This window comes from Geotrypetes seraphini, chromosome 6 (genome assembly GCF_902459505.1).
Source record: "Geotrypetes seraphini chromosome 6, aGeoSer1.1, whole genome shotgun sequence".
NCBI classification, from domain to species: domain Eukaryota; kingdom Metazoa; phylum Chordata; class Amphibia; order Gymnophiona; family Dermophiidae; genus Geotrypetes; species Geotrypetes seraphini.
The window spans coordinates 99,658,238-99,685,949 of record NC_047089.1 but is presented as its reverse complement, the minus strand read 5'-3'; the positions used below and the strand labels follow the sequence as shown (position 1 = coordinate 99,685,949).

The window sequence follows — 27,712 nt, the reverse complement described above, 5'->3', positions numbered from 1 at the left end:
GTGGACCTCTTTGCAGCTCCTCACAACCATCAGCTGCCCCAGTTCTGTTCCAGACTCTTCTCTCCTCATCGTCTGGCCCCGGATGCATTCCTGCTCGACTGGACGGATCGGTTCCTCTTTGCCTTTCCTCCACTGCCTCTGATGTTGCGGACGTTATTCAAACTCCGCAGGGACAAAGCCACCATGATTCTCATCGCCCCTCGGTGGCCTCGCCAAAACTGGTTCTCCCTCCTACTCCAGCTCAGCTCCAGGGAGCCCATTCCTCTTCCTGTGTTTCCTACTCTTCTTACACAGCAGCATCAGTCTCTACTGCATCCCAATCTGTCCTCGCTCCACCTGACAGCGTGGTTTCTCTTGGGCTGACCTCTCCAGAGAATCTATCTCAGCCTGTCCGTCGTATTCTGGATGCCTCAAGGAAACCGGCCACCCTCCAGTGTTACCATCAGAAGTGGACCCGGTTCTCCTCTTGGTGTCTGCTTCATCATCACGATCCCACCTCATTGGCGGTGGAAACCGTACTGGACTATTTGCTCTCTCTCTCCGACGCTGGCCTCAAGTCTACCTCAATCAGAGTCCACCTCAGTGCCATCACTGCGTTCCATGAGCCTATCCTCGTAAAACCTCTTACGGCTCATCCCCTGGTTTCCCGGTTCATGAGAGGCCTCTTCAATGTCAAACCACCTCTGAAGCCTCCTCCAGTCGTCTGGGACCTGAATGTGGTTTTATCAGCACTCATGAAACCTCCGTTTTGAGCCTCTTGCCACAACTTCACTCAAATTTCTTACATGGAAGGTGCTTTTCCTCATTGCCATCACCTCTGCCAGGAGGGTTAGTGAGCTGCATGCACTGGTTGCCGACCCACCTTTCACTGTTTTTCACCATGACAAGGTGGTTCTGCGTACCCATCCTAAATTCCTTCCCAAGGTGGTCTCGGAATTTCACCTCAACCAGTCCATTGTGTTGCCTGTCTTTTTCCCTAAGCCCCATTCTCATCCTGGGGAACAGGCCTTGCACACGCTGGACTGTAAGCGTGCCCTTGCTTACTACCTTGACCGTACCAGGGTTCACCGCTCATCTCCTCAGCTCCTTTTGTCCTTCGACCCTAACCGTCTAGGTCGTCCTGTCTCCAAACGGACGCTTTCCAACTGGCTTGCTGCCTGCATTGCGTTCTGTTATGCTCGGGCCAGTCTCTCACTGGAAGGTGCTGTCACGGCCCACAGGGTCAGAGCTATGGCTGCTTCTGTGGCTTTCCTCCGTTCCACGCCCATCGAGGAAATCTGCAAGGCTGCCACTTGGTCCTCAGTTCACACATTCACTACTCACTACTGTCTGGATACCTTCTCCAGACGGGATGGGCACTTCGGCCAATCTGTATTACACAATTTATTTTCCTAATGGCCAACCATCCCTCCTCCCTCTCTGTTAGCTTGGAGGTCACCCATGTGTTAAGAATATGCTGCCTGCTTGTCCTGGGATAAAGCACAGTTACTTACCGTAACAGGTGTTATCCAGGGACAGCAGGCAGATATTCTTACGACCCACCCTCCTCCCCGGGTTGGCTTCTTAGCTGGCTTATCTTAACTGGGGACCACGCACTCCTCTGTCGGGCGGGAAGGCACTCGCGCATGCGCGGTACGGCCAACTAGAACTTTCTAGTGAAAAATGTCCGTACTGGGGCTCCGTCGGTGACGTCACCCATGCGTTAAGAATATCTGCCTGCTGTCCCTGGATAACACCTGTTATGGTAAGTAACTGTGCTTTTTATGAAGACTGCCAGAGTTTAATGGGATCTAATTTTTTAGAGGTTTTTTTGGTCTTTTCATTGTTTTGTTTTTGTTTATACGGATCAACTACATTTATGTTGTCTGAATCTGTTTCTTCTTTTTTTTGTGCGAGTTTTGTGCATCTTTACATCATTCTGATACTGATCATAGGCCATACCATTTTTTGGCACCTTTGGGAGAGGTGGGTACAACAAATGCTGTGGTTGTAACCATATAGTGAGATTTATCCATATCCCTTCTTTTTTTATTAGATGTAGTTTGCTTGGACAGAAATGTTCCCCTCAGTTACTTGGAAAATCAAAAACTCTTAACTGATATGTGTTACAGTTTTAAATATCTAGTGTTTAAATTGTGTAATGTTTAACTGTATTTTTTTTTTCTCCAGAGCAGGGATTCTGTATGAGAGGTGATCTGTGTCCATTTGATCACGGAAGTGACCCTGTAGTTGTAGAAGATGTGAATCTTCCTGGCATTCTTCCCTTTCCTGGACAACCCCCGGTTGTTGAAGGACCACCACCACCTGGGATCCCTCCCCCTCCACCTATTTTGACTCCTCCACCTGTGAATCTTAGACCACCTGTGCCACCTCCAGGACCTTTGCCACCCAGTCTTCCTCCTGTGACAGGTAAAGTAACCAACCTTTACTATTTTTTTATTTTTAGTTCATCTTTGGTCATAAAAAGATAAAGAATATGAGTACATATTTTTGGAAACATAATATAATCCTTTTAAAATCTTATCTTCAGTGCTGGCCCTTCATTATTTATGAGGACCAGCAAAGAGCAACTGCAGTCAATGTAAAATAACAGTTCCTTAGCAGCAGCAGCAGATGAATCCAGAGACTAGTGAGATGGCACACATCTACTAGCAGGTGGAGTTAGAGAACTGATTTGCAGGTGCTCCTCTTGGATGGAACTTCTACTGGATAATCAGTATGCTCTATCTCCAGCAGGCTGGATGGATGCCGTTCTTCTAGCTCCTGGCTTCATCGATGGAAAAATGCTATTAACTCCTGTTGTTTCTTCAGTTGAGTTTGGGGTATCTGGCTGAGCAGTGCTGGCTTTAGGGGTTACACCTAGGCCTCCCCAGTCCCTTTCCCACCCTCCCCCTGTTGACCCAGGGGTTTGCTGTGTCTCTGCATGATTTCTTCTTTCCCTTGTAAAAAAAAAAAAAAAAAAAAAGACCAATCTTGGGTAAGGGAGTGCTGTTTTGTCATTCCATTAACAGCTGCAACTACCACTATTCCCAATCCTGCATTCGTCGAATGGGTGAGTGTGTGTGTTTTCATTTTAAAGTTTATTGCTGTCGGGGGTTATTTTAGCTGCGCTTTTTGTGCTTCGGGGCATTTTTTTCTTTGTGGCAGTCAGTTGTGCAATGTTTGCGCTGTGGACTGAGGCAAACTCCTACGGGCTGCAATGTTGGGACCATTGAGGTATCATTTGGGCGCCAGAGAATGTGCCGTTTTCCCATGCAGATGAAGTGCGTGCATGTGATCATTTCCTCACAGCGGCTCCTTTTATTTTCGCAGATCTCTGCTGGTTGTGGTTTCCGTTTTGGTGCCAGAGAGGGCATCGTGTTCCCACACAGCTGCAGTGCGTACATATGGTCCTTGCCTCGTGTTCTTTTATTCCTTTCGCTCCATGTGTTGACTTGCTGATGCAAAGGTTGACCTTTTGGCGTGTTGGAAGTCAGCAGAGGTGCAGGAAGCATCACATACTTGCAGTATACTAATTTGTCTTTGCCTTTTTCTCCTAACTTAGTGCCTGAGTTACACGTAGAGTTGATGCTCTGTGATGGCCATCCTTCTCAGCCTCTCTGCAGTCTTGGGGATGCATGGACTCAGGCCTCAGCTACCTTAATGGCTCTGGACCTAAGCATTGTCGGCTGGGGACTATGTGGCGCAGGGTGGTGTCCTCAGCAGAGAGCAAACCCCTTGCAGAGGCAGATTTTCTCTCCTTTCTTTTTCTGGGTCCTTGGAAGTGATGCATTTGCAGGAGCTGGCTTTAGGGAAGGTCCTGGTGGAGGAGCTATTCTATAGAGAGGAGTTGAGCTTTTTTTTTTTTTTTTTTTTAAGGCTTTACAGTGATTTTACAAAGGCTTATTATTCCTATAGCTGGAACGCAGTCTTCAGTGGCTACAAACCCTCTCATAGCTGGTACTTAAAAGCCTCCTGAGGTATCTCTGGTCCTCTGTGTCAGGCGGGAGCTAGTTCGGCTCAGTGGTCCATGCCAGAGGTGGATCTCTGGGTGGTGGAAGCAATGGGCCAGTTGTATACAGTAGCTCAGGACAAATGGGATACCTTTCAGCTTCCTAAGGTGAATGCTCAGGTGGCTGCAGTTACCGAGTATACCACTTTGCCTGTGGAGGGAGGGGTGACATTGAAGGACACTCAGGATAGGTAGCTGGAGTCCTCTTTGAAATTGTTGTTTGCGGTTGCAACTTTGACTTTATAGGCTGCCGTGTGTAGTTTGTATGCGGCTCTTGCTTGTCTTCAGTGGATTCAGTAGATTGCAGATGGGGATGACATATCTGGTAGTTGCCTTATATGCTGTCATTCGTGAGCCGACTAATCAAATGCCTCTTCTGATGGTCTCTGGGAGATCGTGGAGACTTTGCCACTGGGCGGCGGATGCTGCTTCAAAACTCCATGTGGTACAGCTACCTTTTGAGAGTTGCTGGTTATTTAGAGAGGAATTGGAGAAATTTGTTTGGGATTTTGGGGATTCCAAATCTCAATGTTGCTGGAAGTCGCATCTAAGAGTTCCTTTTAAGTCTCCTTCTCCCAGTAACCGCTTCAGGGTCATACCTTTCTGAGCCGATATTGTAGTTATTTTCATCCCTCCAAAAGCGGCTGCCTCCTAAGCTGCACATGACCCACAGGTTCGGGGTCCTGGCTTCCTCCATCAATTCTAATGGGGAGGGGGGGGGGCAGTTGTCTTCCTTCCTGGTGGAATGGGCCCAGAGATCATCAGATCAGTGGGTGTTAGAGGTTATTCAAAACAGTTCCAAGTTGGAATTCTCCTCTCCCGTCACAGATTTTTCTTGGGTTTCCTGGGTTCAGGGGCAGACAAGGCAGAGTCAGTGTGAAGCACCCTTGTTTCCTTTTGGAATTAGAGGTAGTAGTCCCTGCTCCTCCAGAGTAAATGGGTCAGGGATGTTAGTCCGTTTACTTCATGATGCTTATTCTCAAGGAAATGTACTTGTGCATTCTCATCAGACCGCCGCTTCGGCGCTATCATTGGTTGGGTGTTCTATGACAGTATTTTCACTTTTGCGCTTGGTCTTTTGGCCTTGCCGCATCTCCACTTGTAAACCGTTCTGAGCTCCCCTGGCAGAACGGTATAGAAAATTGAATAAATAAATAAATATTCCAATGTGATAGTGGTAGTGACGGCTTTCCTTTGGAGACATTGAATTTGGGGGCACTCACACTTGGGGGATTTGATTGAGTCGGGCGTCCTCTGGTTAGGAGGGTCTGCAGGTAACCCGAAGGGTGTTCTCTCTTCTCCTATCTGTGGGTTGGGTCCTAAATTGCCCCAGACATTCTCTGATTCCCTCTCTTCTTCTACGGTCGAAAGTTTGGGATTATGTTCAAGTTCTCAGCTCTATTTTGGTATCTCTGGAGGTCATGTAGGCATCTCTGGAGGTAGTACCAGGGGCACACCGTTACCTGAGACTTTTATAGCGGTCTCTATCCCGATGGTGGTCAGAGTCTCAAGTAGATGTTCGAGCCACAAGGGAATCGTCTGGAACATTTCCCTTGTATTTGGTATATGGCATAATTACCACTCTGCAGGGAAAAACTTAGGAAATAAGAACATAAGAATTGCCGCTGGTGGGTCAGACCAGTGGTCCATCGTGCCCAGCAGGCCGCTCCCACGGCAGCCCTTAGGTTAAAGACCAGTGCTTTAACTGAGACTAGCCTTACCTGCGTACATTCTGGTTCATCAGGAACTTATCTAACTTTGTCTTCAATCCCTGAAGGGTGTTTTCACCTATAACAGCCTCTGGAAGAACGTTCCGGTTTTCTACCACTCTCTGGGTGAGGAAGAACTTCCTTACGTTTGTACGGAATCTATCCCTTTTTAACTTTAGAGAGTGTCCTCTCGTTCTCTCTTCCTTGGAGAGGATGAACAACCTGTCTTTATCTACTAAGTCTGTTCCCTTCATTATCTTGAATGTTTCGATCATATCCCCTCTCAGTCTCCTCTTTTCAAGGGAGAAGAGGCCCAGTTTCTCTACTCTCTCACTGTACGGCAACTGCTCCAGCCCTTCACTGTACGGCAACTGCTCCAGCCCCTTGACCATTTTAGTCGCTCTTCTCTGGACCCTTTCGAGTAGTACTGTGTCCTTCTTCATGTACGGCGATGAGTGCTGGACGCAGTATTCCATGTGGGGGCGTACCATGGCCCAATACAGTGGCATGATAACCTTCTCCGATCTGTTTGTGATCCCCTTCTTAATCATTCCTAGCATTCTGTTTGCCCTTTTCGCCGCCGCACATTGCGCAGACGGCTTCATTGACTTGTCGACAAGTACTCCCAAGTCTCTTTCCTGGGGGGGTTTCTCCGAGTATTGCACCAGACATCCTGTATTTGTTTATAAGATTTTTGTTACCGACATGCATCACCTTACACTTATCCATGTTAAACATCATTTGCCATGTCACGGCCCATTTCTTGAGAGTGTTTATGTCATGTTGCAGGTCTTCGCAATCCTTCTGTGTCTTCACTACTCTGAATAACTTTGTATCGTCTGCAAATTTAATTACCTCGCTCGTCGTACCAATTTCAAGGTTGTTTGTAAATATGTTGAAGAGCACGGATCCAAGCACCGAACCCTGCGGCACTCCACTCATGATGCTTTTCCAGTCCGAGTATTGTCTATTTACCCCCATTCTGTTTCCTATCCGCTAGCCAGGTTTTAATCCACGTGAGTATTTCACCCTCGATTCCATGGTTTGCAATTTTTCGAAGTAGTCGTTCATACGGGACCTTGTCGAACGCCTTCTGAAAATCCAGATATACAATGTTGACCGGGTCACCCTTGTCTATCTGCCTGTTTTCTCCCTCAAAGAAGTGCAGCAAGTATGTCGAGCAAGATCTTCCTTTGCTGAAGCCGTGCTGGCTGGTCCTCATCAGATTGTGTGCGTCAAGGTGATCCAGCAACAGGTGCAATTCAGAGACGCCAAATTAATGCTGCCACCATCTTGGATCCTCAAGTTCCGCCTTTATTCCATCAGGAGAAGCTTTGACAGGTTGTCAGGGATCTTCTAGCCTCTGGTTCCGACAGCATGGCATTATCTTCAGGTTCTGGGTATCATGGTAGCAACGATCAATGTGGTCTCTTGGGCCCGAGCCCAGCTGTATCCGCTGCAGGATGCTCTGCTTTCGCGCTGGAATTCCAGTAGGACCCGTTACATGCACCCTTTCCCTGGACGACTGTGGTACGGAACAGTCTTGGTGGTTGCGACACCTCTCGCTTTTCAGGGGCCTTCCCCTCCGGATCTTGGATTAGGTGATTCTGTCTAAAAGACTGGGGAATGGTATGTATGACCATCCCTGTTCAGGGCCAGTGGTTGATCAATCATCTGGAGATTTGGGTAATTCAACTAGCTCTTCTCTGCTTCGAGAGTCGTCTCAGTCATCAAGCCGATGTCTTCTTGCATAATGCCAAGGCAGTGGCTTATGTCATGTGGCATGGGGGTACAAGGAGCCCCTCTCTGAGCGTGGAGGCTCAGCTTCTTTTCTGGTGAGCAGAGATGCATTTTGTGGCACTTTCAGCAGTACACTTGGCAGGAGTGGACAACGTTTAAGCAGACTTTTGCAATCGTCAGGCGCTAGAACCTAGAGAGTGGTCCCTGTCCCAAAGAGTGTCCACTAGGAAGCATAAGGCAGTGGTAGTTGGCAGTTCCCTTCTGAGCAATGGGGAGAATGTGGCACAGAGGTTAAATCTACAGCCTCAGCACCCTGGGATTGTGGGTTCAAACCCATGCTGCTCCTTGTGACCCTGGCAAGTCACTTAATCCCCCCATTGCCCCAGGTACATTAGATAGATTGTGAGTCCGCTGGGACAGACAGGAAAAAATGCTTAAAAGTACCTGAATAAATTCATGTAAACCGTTCTGAACTCTCCTAGGGGAACAGTATAGAAAAATGAATAAATCACTGAAAAGCTATGGAAGCATTTTTGAAAATGCTTCCATAGCTTTTTAGTGATTTTGGTTACTCTGGCATGTTAGTTGGACCGAGCTTTGTTTTATCCCAGACCTGTCATCTTTGAACATATACGCCACAGTGACCCCTGATGTAGGTGTTCCTCAAACGCCGAAACACAGTTCTGTGTCGGGTCCACAATTCTGCTTGTGTCCTTTTAGGAAATAAACAAATTGGTTTTACATAAGTGATCTTTAGTGGAGTGTTCATTGTCCTTTCCCACTTCCTTTTGTACTGTTTTATACCCGTGGGTTCTCTGTCCTGTTGAAGTTTTTGGTGTATACAAAGATCATATTAAAGCCACACAATTGCAGGATCTGCAGGGCAAGGAAGAGGCACTGTGGATCAATTTGGAAAGAGGGAATGGTGAATATATTTACATTGGTGTGATATACAGGCCTCCTTCACAGATGGAAGAAGTGGACAGAGATTTAATAGTAGACATTCAGAATACAGTGGTACATTGGTTTACGAGCATAATTCGTTTCAGAAGCATGCTTGTTGTCAGTTTGAAAGTGGCCCCCACAATATTAGGTGGTAGGGGTTAAGTGAAAGGCGTACTGACAAACGCCAGGTCCCAGGTTCAGTTCCTTCACAGAAGTTTCATTAGGGATAGAATCAAATAAGAAGCACAGCCAGGGGTGATTATATAAAGAATATATTATAGAAATAGTCTTACAGAAAAGTAATATTTATAAGCATTACAATTAAGCAGAGAGCATTACACTTAAGCAGAGAGCAAGCAGTCTCACTGCCTTACAGAGGTCAGAGGTAAAGAGGGACATAGAAGCTTGTAGTTCTAGGAAGCTTCGTGTTCCATAGATAAAGGGAAGGATAGACCGAGAGAGGGGGAGCCAAGACAGAACCAGAGTGCCAAGCAAAGAGCCAAGAGGTAGTTAGATAGAAAGAGAGAGAGGTAGTGAAGACCCCTCTCCTGATAGCTCCATAGAAAAAGAGAGAGAGCTGTGTGTTGCAGAGAGCAGGCTTTTATACCTTGGCTCAATATAGAAACCTGTATGCCCCAGTATCTTTCTGTTTAGAATTTGTAAACTGTTTGAAACAATGGTTAATTTAATTGCTAAGGAGGGTGAGATACCTGTAAGCATGGTGATGGGATTAAGTCTCTGGCTTGATCTGTGCACCATTGTCCTAAGCACCCTCTTAATCAGACATTAACACCTTTTAGCTAGCCATGATTCAAGCAGGGCTACTTGAAACTTAAAATATATCAATCAGGGCTACTTAAAACAGTTTCCCTGCACTAAGGGTCTATCTGTCTTCCCATGCCAGGGTCAGATTGATATAATCTCCCAGAGGCCTCTAGGCTGACATCTCCCATAATTTTTTTATTTTTATTTTTATTCTTTGAAATGAGGGCAAGCTTGTGGTACCCTCGCTTACCTCCAACAGTACGTCCCCTGTCTTGCAGAATCTCCAAGCTATGAAGATAGGTTGTAAACAGTTCCCATTACGAGTTCAAACCTCTGTCTTAGGTCGTATAGGCCATAATCTGGGCGGGGATCCCAGTATGCCTATATCTTACCCGTCGTTGAGTGAGTGAACGGTGCATAATGGATGAAGCTTTTTCAGGAGGTTCAGGTATAAAGGTACCAAGATGTCATAAGAGAGAGTATCTAAGTATGGGATATGGGATAATATTATATCTGACCCTGGTAATGGTAATGCAATAGGCCATGCCAAATTAAAACCAAATTAGGACCAAATTAGCAAGTGTCAGAAAAGATACTGGAAATACATGTATAACTGCCTTAAAAGTTAGAAGGAAGCTTGTATGATAAGCGTTGTAAAGAAATGTACATGTGTTTCACTTTACAGCAAAGAAAAAGCATAATAATACATAACAAAATTTGTACAATAATTAAGATAATGATAGGGTGAATTAAAACATTAAATACGTGGTTTGCAGTGGGCGAATACCCAAAGAAAAGTTCCCAAACTGAGACATGAGCGTCTTGTAGTATGAATCACTTCTTTGGAAGTTTTCTTAAGTTGTTCAATGTAAGTATGAAGTTCAGTAAAGTTCAGCAGCTTGTGGAATGTCTCATTCCCCATTCCAAGAGGTAGTGGATGTACAGCATAAGAAATAAAGTCTGGAATGTCCATAGAATAGGTTAAATAGGAGGAATTGTACAGCAAAGCGTTCTTAGGAAGGTGGCTATATCCGATGAACAGGAAACATTGTGTACAGCATGTGTGGAAAAGTCTTTGCAGTCAGGGTGCATGAAGATGAATTAGTCCAGCAGGAACCGGCAGTCTCTTTAAACTGATGAGGTTCACACTTGAAATGAAAGGATGTTTGCACAGGATCTGATGTTTGCACAGGATCTGTCAAGTCACTGGAAACTGGTGGTGTTTGCCCTTGAGATGAAATGATGTCTGTGCATACCGGGAGGGATTTGAAAAGAGTCCCGATATCATTCAGCAGCTGTACTCCAGTGTGATCCAAATAAGAGATAGAAAATGGAAGAGAAAACATGTTGCCTGTACTGAATGTAGAGAGAGAGAAACCAGGTTGCCTGTACTGAATGTATAAATATATATATAGAGAGAGAGGGAGAGACTAGTTGCCTGTACTGAATGTGGCAACATGTAACAATATTAATGCATTTACTTGTTATAGTTATGGCAAAAGACAGACAATAATCAGGTAATTAAGGTTCTTAAGCAGACATTCCAAAAAGATATGTTTTTGTGTGCTGCATATAACTTATGGCAATTCAGAGAAACCATAATTCTGTACTGAATGTATATATAAAAAAATTATGTCAGAAATGTGTACTGAATCTAATGAGGAGCATAGAATAAACATGGTGTAGATATAGAATAAAACCTTTTCTTAAAAATATAACCCCTAACTAAGCTACATTTAGGGAAAAAAGAACATTGCGCAATTGGGCTCGTTAAAAAAAAAAAAAAAAAATTGGGGAAAAGAGCTCTAGAAATGGCCAATGTTATGTATCCTGGGGTACCCCCTAAACTAAAACAAATAGACAAAAGACAGACCACATAGCACAGACAACATAAAACACAAATTTTGAGGCGTCGGCATTATTCTTCCATCTGTCAAGTGTTCAGAGCTGAATTTAACTCTGCAAATAAACACATTGTTATAGAAAAACACAGCAAAGATGAACCCCTGAGTCGTACAAATAATGCATATCATAACCATCTCATATTCAGAAAAGGCATAAAGCTAATATCTTCTTTGGAACATCTTTATCTCTGCAGTGATAAAGAGGAACCTTGGAAAACACTAGAAATATCTTTGTGCCAAAATTGGTCTGGGATGGCTATATCCGAACTGCTGCTAGGAAAAAGAAAAAAACATTTTAAATTAGCAGCAACCTCAAGGTCACTTAGAGCAAACTTTGTCCATGTTCCATTCAGGCCGACCTGGACCACATGTCTGCCACCTGGGTCCCACTGGACTCGGAGGAATGGGCACTGCGGTGCAGAAGTCAGGTGCAGGCTAGATTTGTTTTCTTTTGTCTGCACTGTTGTGTCCTGGCATTCAGAGGCAAGGGGCAAATTCCGAAAATCATTAGTCATGTCTAGGACAGAGAAAAATGCACATTTAGGGTTAAATGTCACAGTCATTTCAGAGTGAGAGGCTGCCACTGGTACTACGGGCTTTGAAGTCTTAGTTAGGGCCTGAGAGTGTATAGTGAGCCTAACAGAGCCCTCTGAATTAGCAAATGACCCAGTTGGAGAGCCACATGCTAAAGAGATAGGTCCACTCAGACCTCTCTCCTCCATCTTAGGCACCAGTTCATTTGCTGGAGGAAGTACTGGTTGCTGTGTTTGTGGTGCAGGATCTTTGCCCTCAAACAAAATTTCTGTGTACCTTTTCCCCCAATCTTGTGCCCAAACTGAAAGATCTACAGCCTCTGAGTGAGTTACACTATGATCATGCTTCTGCACTGGCAGGCAGCATTGTGTGGCTAACTGCACAGGAATAACCTTGTGAACCAAAGGTTTAGAAGCATTTAGAATTCCTGTACCTAATGCAAGACCAGTCACCTCAACTATTTCTTTGCCTGTATTCTCACTCGTGCTGGCAGTAGTTTCTACAATATCTTTCATTTGTTCCTTTTGTGGGATAGACACACACTTTGAAGCTTTGTCATTTAGACCCTGAATCTCACAAATTTCCACGTTTTTCTGATCTCCAGTAGGAGGCGCTCTATCTGTGAAACTGAATCTAGCCCCTGTATCAATTAACGTTAATTTATCCTGACCCTCTATGGTAGTATTAACATTGGGGCTATCGGAAGTGTCCAAAATCAAAGGTGCAACATACCTCAAGCTGAATTCTGAGTCTGACATCTTTCCCTTATCCTGCGTCTCCAAAAGTGAGTCCACAGGTAAGTGAAAGAAGTCTGGCTGAGCTGTGAAGGCCTGAGTCACCTTGGCATTCGGACACAGAGAGTCAGGACATCCCTATGGACTAGCACTGTTTTTCCTGGCTGTCAAATCACTTTTTACTCTGTCCAATTCTATCTGCATTGTGTGACGATCCTGTTCCCATTTCCTTTTCTCTTTCTCTAATGCTTCTGTCTGTGCTCTGAGCTCATGGAAAGGAATGTAAGTGGAGGAATTGCTGTAACTACCTCTGCCATGCCCTCTATTTCCTGTGTGTGGTGTTTTCTTGTATTGGGGTGCTCCCTCAGCACGCCACCTTCTAGCTTCTGATACTGAAATAATTTGAGCTGGCTGGGTCTTCCACACAGACCCAATCCTGAGCAGTAAAGTGTCAAAAGGCGTAGTTTTAGGGTTCTCCGAGAACAACAGAAGGTGTTTAGTAATCTCGGGAGATAATAATTCTAATAGGAATTCTTTATGTTCTCTCTGGCCATAATCTGAGGAAGTGGGCCAATGTTCATGTTCGTTAAGTACCGCGTTGATTACCCACACTCTATATGCAAACTGCTCTGGTGTATCACTTGGCAGGGGTGAAAGAGTTCTAAGTACTTGCAAAGAGGTGCAGCAAAAGAGTTTTTCGATGCCCATCTTTACAAATTGGTATGGATGAACAAGAGATCCAAATTTATAATAATGTGGACCCAGGGCTAGGTGCATAAGCTTATCAAAATCTGCATTGTTCCTTTTGTATTTCCCTAGACCCCAGTGAATCAGTATGTCAATAGCCCATTTGCACCATTCATTTATGTTAAAAGGCATAGGGCCCACTTTCTCCACTATTCTTTCAATGTCACTATCTTTCATATGTCCCTGCAGCACTACAGTTACTGGAGCTGTGTCACTTATAGGGGTACTATTGGTATTGCTCTGGCCTGGTAATGAATTTTCCTCACTTTCGTTTGTCGGGTCTTCTTCCTGTTCTACATCTGTAGCTAGTTTACCCTTTCTCTGACCTGCTACAAAAATGGTTTTCTGACTACATGGATTATATGGTGATGGTGGCACAGGTGCAGATGGCAGAATCTGTAAGGAGACAGCATTAGCCTGTCCCTGTGAGGCACATTTTGACTTTAAATACTTTAATTCTGCCTTGGCCTCTTCTAATTGTTCATTTACAGTTAAAAAGGTATTTGTGGCCTGAACAATTTGGGTTCTTAGCATGGATATATTAATTTGTGCCTCATCTAAGTCTTTGGACAGCTGATGGCACTGAGTGTTCAAGTCAGTATTATCTTGTCTTAGGCTAATAAGTCCTCTACATAAGCCCTGAATGAAAAGGCATTTGCGTTTATCTGTTTTCTTTCTAAACTCCTGAGAATGAGAAACCATTTGTTTCTGAATATCGTGCCATGTGTGTTCTGGAAAATTACCCTCATATGGACCCCCTTTCTTGTCAAAATATTTGTGTACAATATCTGTGAGTTCTTGAAAATCAAAAGGGTTCATATTTGAGGCTGCAGAAGTCTGCCTTGGTTCGTGGGCAGAGAGAATGGGCTTCTAAATGTCCCTGTCTGTGTGTAGCCTTTGAGTAGGTAGAAAAGCGAGGTAAAGCGTGTTAGGCAAGAGTCATTGGCATAAATAATACACTTATGCCCACACTTGCCCACACTGGTTACTATCTGAAATTTACAGGCAGAAGTTTAGCAGGATAAAATATAGAAGAGCAGAGGTGTCAGCTGCCAGTTCCAGTCCAGTGTGCACTGGGCCTTTCACCAGGGCAGAGACTGACAAGAAATAGAATTAAAAGCACAAGGTAACAAAAGTAAAAGTTATTAGTACAGATGTGGCATGTCTTAATTGAGTGACTGTTTTCACTTTGAACCCTGCTTTTCTTCAGAGCAGCTCAAATATTCTTACATGCAACACCCTAGCAAGCATATAATAGCAAATCATACAATGCAAACTGGCACAGGTAAACTACAAAGACTTTTGATAGTAAAATCTCACCAAATATAAAACCCAAAATATTACTGAAACTTTTCACAATTGTGTCATCCAGTCTAAAACAATTTAAGGGTTCCAAAAGGACTTTTGATTTCTATCTCACTCTGTCTATCAATCAAAAATTGAAATAAAATCTCACCAAGTATAAAACCCCACAATATTACTGGAACTTTTCAACAGTGTGTCATCCAGTCTAACGTACAATCAATCTAAGGGTTTTCCAAGGACTTTTGATTTCTATATCACTCTGTCTATACATAATCCTATTGCACAGTGCATAAAAAAAACTTAAATTCTACTTACCCAAAGGAAATCATCAGGAAGGACCGAGACAGAGCCCCCAAAATGTCAGTTTGAAAGTGGCCCCCACAATATTAGGTGGTAGGGGTTAAGTGAAAGGCGTACTGACAAACGCCAGGTCCCAGGTTCAGTTCCTTCACAGAAGTTTCATTAGGGATAGTATCAAATAAGAAGCACAGCCAGGGGTGATTATATAAAGAATATATTATAGAAATAGTCTTACAGAAAAGTAATATTTATAAGCATTACAATTAAGCAGAGAGCATTACACTTAAGCAGAGAGCAAGCAGTCTCACTGCCTTACAGAGGTCAGAGGTAAAGAGGGACATAGAAGCTTGTAGTTCTAGGAAGCTTCGTGTTCCATAGATAAAGGGAAGGATAGACCGAGAGAGGGGGAGCCAAGACAGAACCAGAGTGCCAAGCAAAGAGCCAAGAGGTAGTTAGATAGAAAGAGAGAGAGGTAGTGAAGACCCCTCTCCTGATAGCTCCATAGAAAAAGAGAGAGAGCTGTGTGTTGCAGAGAGCAGGCTTTTATACCTTGGCTCAATATAGAAACCTGTATGCCCCAGTATCTTTCTGTTTAGAATTTGTAAACTGTTTGAAACAATGGTTAATTTAATTGCTAAGGAGGGTGAGATACCTGTAAGCATGGTGATGGGATTAAGTCTCTGGCTTGATCTGTGCACCATTGTCCAAAGCACCCTCTTAATCAGACATTAACACCTTTTAGCTAGCCATGATTCAAGCAGGGCTACTTGAAACTTAAAATATATCAATCAGGGCTACTTAAAACAGTTTCCCTGCACTAAGGGTCTATCTGTCTTCCCATGCCAGGGTCAGATTGATATAATCTCCCAGAGGCCTCTAGGCTGACACTTGTAAATCAAAATACTTGTATATCAAAGCGAGTTTCCCCATAGACAGTAATGGAAACTCGCTTGATTGGTTCCTATCCCCCGAGGCCAGCGGCGCTGCTCTATCCCCCCCCCCCAAGAACCGGTATTGCTCCCCCCAAAGGCCCCCCCTGCAATCCGGCACCCACCCCCCGCGATTCGGTACCCCCCTCCGCGATTCGGCATCCCCCCCGCCGCTTCTTACTGTCATCTGGGCCTGGGCATCGGCACCGGCATGTCCTGTGCGTTGGTGCCAGTGCCCGAAGATCAGCCTCCTCTTCTTGCTGGGCCTTGAGCATCTGCGCATGCTCAAGGCCTGTGAGTTCACATTCTTTCCGAGAATCTCAGAGAGAGCGTGAACTCGCAGGCCTTGAGCATGCGCAGATGCTCAAGGCCCAGCAAGAAGAGGAGGCCGATCTTCAGGCACCGGCACCAACGCACAGGACATGCCGGTGCCGGTGCCCAGGCCCAGATGACAGTAAGAAGCGGGGGGGGGGGGGGGGGGTGCCGGATCGCAGGGGTGCCGCTCGCAAATCGAGGCACGCTCGGTTTCCGAGGTGCCGATTTGCCACTGTATATCTAAAAAAGGTGGAGTTTTACTAATAGGTGATTTTAACATGCCAGATGTTGAATGGGGTATCCCTATTGCGGGGCCTTCTAGAAGTAGGGAGATCCTAGATTCTCTACAAGAAGAACTGTTCCAGCAGTTGGTAATGGAACCCATTAGGGAAGGGATCATAATAATAATAACAACAACTTTATTTTGTATACCTGAATATCACAAGCAGTTCAGAGTGGTTTACAGAAGAAGAGACTGTACACAGACAGCGATGTTGCAGAAAAAACTTTAAAATTACATTAGTAAGCCAAGAGTAGTTAGGTATATCCGGAAGCATTTCAGAGATACAATGAGGCAGGAAGAAGTCAGAGAAATTTATCAAAGAGGTAGGTTTTAATTGATTTCCTGAAGGATTGGTAGGAGGATGAATTTGAATGGAATGGCAGTGATCTATCAAGGAATCTCTTGTAGATACAGCCCTTCAGGGAGGGGAAGGCAAACAGATAGGCATTACGTGTGCAAGTGGTGCCTGGAAATTCAAAATGGTGCGTCAGGTATATTGGGGATGAACCTGTTATGGTTTTGAAGCAGAGGCAGGCAGACTTGAAGATGACCCTTGCCTCCATCGGCAACCAGTGTAGTTTTCTGTAATACGGGCTTACATGATCTGACTTTTTGAGACCATAAATGAGGCGGACAGCAGTATTCTGAATGATTCTCAATCGTTTGATGATTTTCTTAAAGGATCCCAAGTATATGATATTGTAGTAATCTAAGGTGCTTAAGATTAGAGATTGAACCAGCAGTCGAAAAGAGAGGAAGTCAAAATAGTGTTTGATGGTACGAAGTTTCCAGAGGGTGCAAAAACATTTTTTAACCTGAGCATTAATATGGTCTTCAAAAGTCAGGCACCAGTCAAGGATGACTGCAAGGATTTTGATGGTAGAATTGATTGAGTAAATTAACCCGTTTAATTTCAAAGAGGTATTCGTTAGCTTGTGGTTAGGACTTGCCAGGAAAAGCTTGTTTTTTTCTGGGTTTAGTTTTAGTCTGAATTGTGTAGTCCATCGTTCTACCTTAGTGAGAACATACTGGACTTAGTGCTTACAAATGAAGAAAGTGTTTCTGATGGGTGATCATCTAGCATCTAGTAATAACTGCATGGTACATAGAAACATGACGGCAGATAAAGGCCAAATGACCCATCTAGTCTGCCCATCCACAGTAACCATTATCTCTTTCTCTCTCCGAGAGATCCAACGTGCCTATCCCAGGCCCCCTTAAACTGTACCGTTCCGTCTGTATTTTGCAGCCGAATTGCATGACCTTGCATTTTTTAGTATTAAAGTTTAGCTGCCAAATTTCAGACAATTTTTCAAGCTTCGCTAGGTCTTTCTTCATATTGTTCACACTATCTGGCGTGTCTACTCTATTGCAGATTTTGGTATCATCTGCAAAGAGGCAAATCTTACCCGACAACCCTTCAGCAATATCATTTATAAAAATGTTAAAAAGAACAGGCCCTTGAGGAACACCACTGGTAACATCCATTCAACCAGATCTTCATCCATCCTGTCACTTTGGGACCCATCCCAATGGCACTCAGTTTATTTATTAGACGTCTGTGTGGAATACTGTCAAAGGCTTTGCTAAAGTCTAAATACACCACATCTAGCGCATATCCTCTATCCAATTTTCTGGTCACCCAGTCAAAGAAATTGATAGGGTTTAATATTAAGATGGGTATAGAGAGAGCTCATTCAAAAACAAAGGTTCTAGACCTTTAAAAAAGTAACTTTGAGCAGATGGGGGATTATGCCAAGGAATTGTCTGGATGGGAACATCTGGAAGGAGTGGAAATGCTGTGGGAAAACTGAAAGGAGTAATTATAAGAGAGACAAACCTTTTTTTGAGGCATGTAAGTAAGAGGAAAAGAAGGCCGCTTTGGTAGTAGCTAAAAAGATAAAGAATAAGAGGTTAGCTTTCATAAACTACAAAATATTTCAGAAAGATGAAGGCAGGCAAAAATATCTGGAAAAGTTCAAGTTTATTAAAAAAAGTTTATTAAAAGTTTAAGTTTCAAGTTTATTAAAAAAAATTTTATATTGCTTATTCAAATTTCTAGGCGGTGTACAACAATAATAAAAAGAAATATCTTTAAAGGAACAAAATAATTAGAGTTAAAATATTATACAAAACCATGTTGGGTTAGTAGACATGTACAAAAACATATATAAGAACTGCACACAATTGGGAAAGAAGGATGGAACTACAATATTTAAGAAAAGGCACACTTAGGGAAGAAACAATAGGTAAGGGTAGAGGCTGTAGTTGATTTAGTCCTAAGAAGGACAGTTTTAGCCAAAAGCGTCTTCAGATAAGAATGTTTTTAGTTTTGCTTTGAATTGCTTTGTCATGGATTTGATCCATAAATGATTAGGCAGCAAATTCTAAAGAGAGGGTGCAGTGACAGCAAAGTTATTAAATCTCAACATATTAATTAGTTTTAATGATGGTACAACGAGAAGATTTTGTGATGTGGAACGAAGAGATTTAGTGGGATAATAGGGAATTAGGAGTCTATCAAACTCTGGTTGATTATTTGAGCGAGTTGTAAAAGTTAATAGCAGAATTTTATAACTAATTCTATGTTCGACGGGTAGCCAATGTGCATTGATTAAAAGAGGAGAAACATGGTTATATTTCTTTGTGCCATAAATGATCTTGATAGCAGTATTTTGTACTATCCGAAGGCGTCTTATTTCCTTTTTAACAATGCCCTTATAGAGGGCATTATAATAATCTATACAAGAAATTACCAAAGAATGGATTAGTGTATTCAAAGATGGTGAGTCTAATAGTTTGGAAAAGGATCGTATCATTCTAAGGCGGTGGAAACATTTCTGGACCACCGTGCTAATATGGTTGTGATAAGAGAATTTGCAGTCAAAGGTGACTCCTTGTAGCTTTAGAGTGGGTACAATTTTAATTGGGAGGGATTCAAATTTCAAGGGAGCCTGAAGTTATTCTTTCTTTAAAGGGAAAAATCATTAGTTTAGATTTATTGATGTTGAGGGACAACCTATTTGAATCTAACTATAATTTGATTTTTTCAAGTTTGTGGTTGATGGAAACAACATCCTCGATGTTATTAAGGTCAATAGGATGAACTAATTGCACATCATCGGCATAAGCAAATGTGGTGAAGCCGATGGATTGACCTATAGTCAGAAGAGGGGACAAAAAGATGTTAAAAAGTAGCGGTGACAGGATCGAGCCTTGTGGAATTCCATATTTTGTGGAAGAAGGCTCGGATGATGTATCGTTAAAAATAACCTTGGATGATCTATCTGAAAAGTAAGAGGTGAACCAGTCCATGACTTGACCTGTTATGCCTATTTCATGAAGACGGGATAGTAATAAGCTATTATCAATGGTATCGAAAGAAAGGCTGGTTGAGAAGTTAGGAAAGCAAAGATACAAATGGAAGAAAAAATAGCTGACATGGTAAAATGGGGAGACAAAACATTTTTTACATATGTCAGTGATAGGAAGAATTACAAAAGTGGCATTGTGAGACTCAAAGTTAAAGGAGAGAAATATGTAGAGACTGATACAGAAAAGGCTAAGTTGCTTAAGAAATATTTCTGTTCTGTGTTCACAGCTGAAGCGCCAGGAACGGGACCATAGAAGACAAACATGAATAGGGATGGAGGATTAGTAGACCCTGATCGATTTTCAGAGGATTGTGTTCGTGAGGAGCTAGCTAAAATAAAGGTAGACAAAGTGATGGAGATGCATGGTGTACATCCGAGGGTGTTGAAGGAATTTATGGAAGTTTTGGTGGCTCCGCTGACTGACCTTTTCAATGAGTCTCTAGAGCTGAGAGTGGTACCAAAGGACTGAAGATGGGCGGATGTGGTCCCTTTCCACAAAAGTGGAAATAAGAAAGAAGTAGGGAATTACAGGCCAGTAAGTAGGGAATTACAGGCTAGTAAGTCTGACTTCTGTGGTAAGCAAATAAATGGAAACGCTTTCAAAATAAATAAAGGTGAAGTTTCTGGAATCCTGTGGAATACAGGACCAGGGGCAACATAGATTCACTAGAGGTGTGTCTGGTGAGACAAATCTGATCAATTTCTTTGACTGGGTGACCAGAGAATTGGATAGAGGGAGTGCGGTAGATGTGGTGTATTTATATTTTAGCACAGCCTTTGACAGTGTTCCACACAGACGTCCAATAAATAAACTGAGTGCTTTTGGGATGGGTCCCAAAGTGATGGGCTGGGTCAAGAACTGTTTGAGTGGAAAGCGACAGAGGGTAGTGATCAATGGAGATCGCTCTGAGGAAAAGGATGTTCTTGGGCCTATTCTTTGTAACATTTTTGTAAACAATATTGCAGTAGGGCTGTCGGGTAAGATTTGCCTCTTTGCGGATAATACCAAAATCTGCAATAGAGTTGACTCACAGGATGGTGTGAATAACATGAAGAAAGACCTGGTGAAGCTTGAAGAATGGTCTGAAATTTGGCAGCTAAAATTTAATGCTAAGAAATGCAAGGTTATGCATTTTGGCTGCAAAATCCCGAAGGAATGGTACAGTATAGGGGTGAAGAACTTATGTACACAACAGAAGAGTGGGATTTGGATGTGATTGTATGTGATAATCTTAAGATAGCCAAACAGGTTGAAAAGCTGACAGTGAAAGCTAGAAGGATGCTAGGGTGCAAAGGGAGAGTTATGGCCAGTAGGAAAAAGGAGGTATTGGTGCCCCTGTATAAGACTCCGGTGAGACCTCATTTATAATATTACATTACATTAATGATTTCTATTCCGCCATTATCTTGCAGTTCAAAGCAGATTACATAAGAATTGTTATGAAGTTACAAGATATATAGGCGGATTACATAAGAAATATTGTGTACCATTCTGGAGGCCACACCTTCAAAAAGGATGGAGTTGGTCCAGAGGAAAGCTACTAAAATGATGCATGGTGTTCATCATAAGGCGTATGGGGCAGACTTAAAATCTCAATCTGTATACTTTGGAGGAAAGGCGGGAGAATGGGAGATATGATAGAGACATTTAAATACCTACGTGATATAAATGCATATGAGTCGAGCCTCATTTATTTGAGAGGGTATAGGATGAAGTTAAGAGGTGATAGGCTCAAGAGTAATGTAAGGAAATACTTTTTTTACAGAAAGGGTGCTGATGCTTGGAATAGTCTCCCAGAAGAGGTAGTGGAGAAGAGGGACTGTGTCTGAAATCAAGAAAATGTGGGATAGTCCTAGAGACTTGGATCTCTTAGAGAGAGGAAGAGATAATTGTTACTGTGGATGGGTAGACAGGATTGGTCATTTGGCCTTTATGTGCCATCATGTTTTTGTTTCTGTAGTGGATCAGTGGGGGTGCCCCTCAGTAGACCTCTTTGTGATTGTGGCCAACAAGAAAGCCGATTCAGTTCATCAATTGGCATTGAGAGACCGACAGCATTGGCCTGAATGCTCTGGTTTAGCCCTGGCCATGGGAAGGTTTCTTCTATGTCTTTCTCCCATAGCCAATGATAGGACGTCTATTGAGACGAATAGTGGCCACAAAGGTCTGTTTATTCTTTTTGCACCCGATTAGCTAAAGTGGCTTTGGTATGCCTACTTGGTTTGGCTCCAGCAGGATCGGTGACTCTAAATACCTTGTTATTTTTACATCACAAAGGGTCCGATTGCGATGTGGGATCTGGACTGCTTTCGTCTTTTGTCATGGCTCTTGTGCATGTGGCCGTAACTAGCCGGGGCTGGTCTTTGGTTGTGATTGCCACATTGCTTCACAGTAAAAGGAAGTCCATAGTAGCGGCCTATGCGAAGGCTTGAAGGTATTACCAGTCCTGGTGCTCCCTGAGACAGGTCTCTGCCTTTGATTCCTCGGGTCCTAGAGTTTCTTCAGGATGGCAGCTCTGAGGGGCTCATTGGCAGCTTATCCATATGTAGCTCATTTTCTGTGAGGCACTCTGTGACTTTGGCCTCCATTGCGCCTTCCCTATTCAACCTGGAATCTTAATCTGATTCTTCACTCTCTGGCTCGTCTGCCATATGAGCTTCTGAATCAGGCATCTTTGATGGATCTCACAATCAAGATAGACTTCATAGTGGTTATTGCCTTAGCCCGCAGAGTTTCAGAGCTTCAGGCTCTTTTCTGCAGGGTTCCTTTTCTGCATATTACGAATTCCACTGTGATGCTTTGTACTGTTTCTTCCTTTTTTCCGAAAGTAGTTTCCACTTTCCAGGTGAATCTGGAAGTCCGTCTTCCTGCTTTTGCTTCCTCTGGCTCGAGGGAGCAGTACTGGGTGTTACAGTCCTTAGAGATGTGCAACATTTTATTCCGGTACCTGGAGGTAACCAGCGAGTTTTGCCTCTCTGACCACTTGTTTGTTCTGGCGGCCCTGCCCGCAAAGGTAGGCCAACTTCTAAGGCTATCATTTCCAGGTAGATTTGCATGGCCATTTCCACAGTTTACATGGTGGCTAAAAAGAAGCCCCTCCTCACGGTATGGGCTCACTCAACCAGAGGTGTTTCATCCTCTTGAGCAAAGTCGTTGGCTGCTTCTCTGGATGAGATTTGCAGGGCCTCTACTTGGTCCTCTACTTGGTTCGCCAAGTTCTACAGGATCAATGTGGCGGCCAATGTTTGGTGCCTTTGTTTTGGCAGCGGGCTTATCATTCCCACCCTGAGTTTTTGGGACTACTCTGTTACGTCCCACTGGTCCCGAAATAAAGTGGGATTGTACAAGAACGAAAGATTAATTTCTTACCTTTGCTAATCTTCTTTCTTGTAAATCCACACTTTATTCTGGGAGCCCACCCTATTCCTTGCTGATTCACCGATTGTCTGCCTTTACAAGTACTGGTAAGCTGGATTTCTGTTTTCTAATTAGCCTTTATATGAGTGCCATCAGAATGGATTTTAGCACTTAGTTTGGGGGGAGGGAGAGGAGGTGTCCTTGTTCAGGTACCTCTTCTGACAGTGCAGACTGTGTCTCTCTATAGCATTGCTTTAACATTCAGGTTTCTCGTGTTTTGTTACCTGTTCTTTCGTTTTTCATTGTTGCTGTTTTACATTTGTTGATATGAGCAGAATTAATTTTTTTATGCTTCTTACCTTTTGTAAAACATTTTGGTGTAAATAGCAAAACTGACAAAGACGGCAATTAGTTTCTTGCTTTTGCTTTAGAATGAAACTTTTTTCTTTGTATCATGCTTAAATAGAGAGGGGCGTTCATAAAGGTATGTATGAAAATGACTGACATTTGCTTAAAACTGTGATACAGCAGCACATGTATGTTGATGGTAGCATAAGAATTTTCTCTTTTTGCTGAGTTTGTTTCTGAGGAGCTGCAACTAAATTTGCTTCAGTTTGACCTTTGTATACTGAGCCAGAAATGGATATCAGTTTCAGCTTATCATGCCCCTAAAATAAAGAATGTATTATCTGAAAGATTGACGTAAACAAATAGACATGAATAAGTACTCTGGAACAGTGTTTCTCAACTTCTTCAAGCCAAGTACTCCCCATAAGTCTAACAAATATCAACTGAGTATCCCCCACCCAAGCTCTGCTGCAGCTCTGCCCCAGACCTGCTCCTGACCACACCCCCATAATACTAATTGTAATGCAATTTCTTCCATTCATTTTTCATATACTACCCAGAAAGCATTTTTAATCATGCGCAATTTACCAAAAATTGAATTTTTCAACAAAGAACAATATAGGCTCATAGTCCAATTCCTAGTCCTAGGTATAGTGGACTATTGCAACATCCTCTATCTACCATGCCCTGCAAACTTGATAAAACAATTGCAGACAGTACAAAACACAGCTCTCAGATTGATCTACTCGCTAAGTAAATTTGACCACATCACCACTGCCTACCTAGACTCACACTGGTTACCAATACAAGTACGAATTCAATTCAAATTATACTGTCTATTATTCAAAGCAATAAATGGCACTGCCCCCACTTACCTAAACAACCGCCTAAATCAAAACCTCACTACTAGACAAAGGAGAACCCTGACCCCATTTACCTTCCCCCCATTCAAAGGCACTCAGCGCAAGATGTTTGACAACCTACTAGCGACGCAAGCAGCAAAACTTGACCACACCATCTCCAACTTGCTATTAACAACGAAGCGACTTCAAATCATTTCAAAAAGAAATTAAAACCCTGCTAGTCAAAAAATTTATCCAGATGTTTTAACTCTACCCCCTGTTCTCCTCCTTCCTTACAAATTCCCCCTCAAAGTCTCTCCCTCTCCGTAATTCTTTCTCCTCAAAGTCTCAACCATGTAAACAGCTCCCCAAACTGTAAATTTTCTGGAACTGTCCAGTCATCTTTTTGTAATCCAAAACCCTAAATTGTAATTTTCCTGGAAATGTGCAGCTAGTTTCTTTTGTAATCCGCCCAGAACTGCAAGGTACGGGCGGAATAGAAGTCATTAATTTAATGTAATGTAATATACACCCAATATAATCATATTAATACATAATGGTAACCACAAAATTAAAAAACACCAAGCACACTGTACACAGAGAAAATGTTAATTATTTATATATATATATATTTTTTTTTTCCAGAGAGGTCAAGGCTGATGACTTTAAAATATGCAATGTCACCTCAATAATAACTATAGAAAAATAGACATATAGTACAAAATATAGACAGCAGATATAAATTCTCAAAACTGACACATTTTGATCACTAAATTGAAAATAAAATCATTTTTCCTACCTTTGGTGATTTCATGAATCTCTGGTTGCATTTCCTTCTGACTCTGCATCCAATATTTCTTTCTTTCTGCCTCCTGTATGCTTACTCTCCTTTGGACCTCATTCCCTTCCCCCAACCAACATTCTCTCTGTTTCTCCACGAGTCCAATTTTTCTTCCTCTCTCTCACACCCCTATTGGCAACATGTCTCCCCCTCTCTCTCATTGTCCATCTGCCTTTTTCTCTGCCTTCCCTTGCTGCAAATGGAGTGGAGAGAGAGAGATCCAGGGTGCATCTCTCCTACTTGCTCTACTGCCACATCCAGCATTTCTCCTTCGCTCATCCCCTGGATCATGTGCAACATTTTTCACCACTGACCACCAGCCCTATGCCCATTTCTCTTTCTGTCATCCCTCTCCAGCACCATGCCACATCTCTCCCTCCATCACTATGTCCAACATTCTTCCCCCTTGCATCCCCTTCAGTCTTTCCCTCTGTTTCCTCTCCACCACCATATCCCATATTTCTCCATGCATCTCTACCTCACTCCTCTCTCTCTGTCTGTGCCCAACAATTCTCCTTTCTTCCTTTCCCCATGTGCACCATCTCTTTCCCTCTTACTCACATACTCATGCTCTCCTATGTCCCAAGTTAGTGCCCCCTTTCTCCCTTTGTGTCCCATGTTTATGCCCCCCTTCCTTCTGTGTCCCAAGTTTGTGCCTCCCTCCATGCCTTTCAGCCTTAGTCCCAAATTTTTGCCCCCCCTGTCCCAACACGCTGTCCCCCCTTTCTCCCACAATCATGTCCCCTCTTTCCCTTACTTGTTACAACTCGCTCGCTCGCATCCTTCAGGGCCATCCAGCTGGGTTGCCCTTCCTGCCTTTAGAGGTACTTGTTGCAGGGATTTGGGTAGCAGTTCTTACACGCTGCATGTAGTTAACCCACATGCCTTCCCTCTGATATCAGTTCTCAACGTTGGAGAATGGCTTGCAGGTCATCCACATGCAAGGTGCAAGAGCCGCTGTCTGTGTTCCTGCATCAAGTGCTGCTGAAGGCAGGAAGGAGCATTCTACCTGGAAGGAGGTAACTGGAATCCCCCGCTGACCTGGAAGCCTTCCCTATGATGTCAGCTCTGACATCGGAGGGAAGCCTTCTGGGTTGGTAGAGGGGGGCATGCAGCTGGAGGGCAGTAAGGAGGACATGATATTCCCGGTGGCAGCGGCATCCATTAAAGAGGAAGGGGGTGGAAGAACTGTGCAGTGCCGTGTACTCCCAACAAGTGGCTCGTGTACCATATGTTGAGAAACTGCTCTTGAAATATTGGTATTTCTAGTTTCATTTATCATGGCAGTGTCTTGTTAAGAAAATGTAACTTTTGTGGCATTTCAAAACTTGAACCTTTTGTTTTATGCTTTTCGTAGGACCACCACCTCCACTTCCACCTTTACAGCCCTCTGGAATGGATGCACCCCCAAATTCAGCAACCAGCTCTGTTCCTACTGTGGTAACTTCAGGTATTCATCACCCTCCTCCTGGACCACCACCACCTCTCTTTACTGCAGGTATACAAATCAAACTTTTGGATCAAAAATTACTACTAATTTGGCAGCATCATCTGTTTAATATGTAAACCATCAGACTTTCTCTTTCTAATGTAATGTCTAGTGCAAAGGGTACAGTAGTCTTGACAAATAGATTTCTTCCCTTCACCCACAAGGATTGCAGAAGGCATCTACTTTTTCAGCTCCTCCTTCTGCAAGTGAATTGAAAAGATGTCGTTTTTTCTGCTGTGCGTCTGTGTTATTAGTTTTGGGTTTTATGCTAACAGTTTTGTTCATTAAATTACTACTACTACTATTATTTCTAGAGCGCTACCAGAAATACGCAGCGCTGTACATAGTCATGAAGGAGACAGTCCCTGCTTGAATGAGCTCACAATCTAATCAGTCAAGACAGACAATCAGGATGCTATAGTAGGAGTTAGTTAGCGAGTGATGGTTAAATTGCTGGCTAGGGTGATGAGCAGAGTAAGAGGGTTATGTGTTGAAGTTAATCTTGAATAGGTGGGCTTTTAGCCTATTTTTGAACAAGGGGCATGACACAGATTCAAATAGTATATTCATACGAGGATGTGCTGAAATGTTATCAGCCCATCCAACTTCTAAATTCTGAGCATTAATATGCCACTGTAGCTGAAAAGAGTGTTGTTTTATTTTGCAAAGTGCCAATTTTCAGAATCGTAATGCTGTGTTTTGACAATGAAAAGTATGGAACTCTGAGCTGTCATGAAGTTCCTATTTCTACAGAAGAAAATTCTAAAGGAAATCCACGAATGTATGATGCAAACATTGAATGACAAATGCCCATCATACTTCACAGTGAAGAAGTGGTGTGCAGTGTGGAAATTTCAAGACTGAAGATGCAGCAAAGTCTGGGAGGCTTCAAATGGTGTATGGCGCAGTGGTTAAAGCTATAGCCTCAGCACCCTGAGGTTGTGGGTTCAAACCCACTCTGCTCTTTGTGACCCTGGGCAAGCCACTTAATCCCCCCATTGCCCCAGGTATTTTAGATAGATTGTGAGCCCGCTGGGACAGACAGGAAAAAATGCTTGAGTACCTGAATAAATTCATGTAAATTGTTCTGAGCTCCCCTGGGAGAATGGTATAGAAAATTGAATGAATGAATAAATAAATAACTTCTGAAATAGTTGACTCTATGTCCATGACCTGATTTTGGTAGATCGGCGAATATCAGTTAAAATAGTTGCTGAGACACTACAGATATTCAGGGAATGTGTTTGGTGTATAATCCA

General features: G+C 43.2%; 1 protein-coding gene across 7 annotated transcripts in view; it reads left to right on the top strand.

Annotated features, from left to right (window-relative positions):
* The window catches only part of RBM26 (RNA binding motif protein 26), a 946,655-nt gene that overhangs the window by 277,680 nt on the left and 641,263 nt on the right, over positions 1–27,712 (top strand). For all 7 annotated transcript variants that reach the window (XM_033948169.1, XM_033948166.1, XM_033948165.1 and 4 more), the window contains exons 7-8: positions 2,170–2,409; positions 26,322–26,462. In XM_033948169.1, the coding sequence (XP_033804060.1) occupies positions 2,170–2,409; positions 26,322–26,462 (381 nt within the window). The remainder of the gene's footprint in view (positions 1–2,169; positions 2,410–26,321; positions 26,463–27,712) is intronic.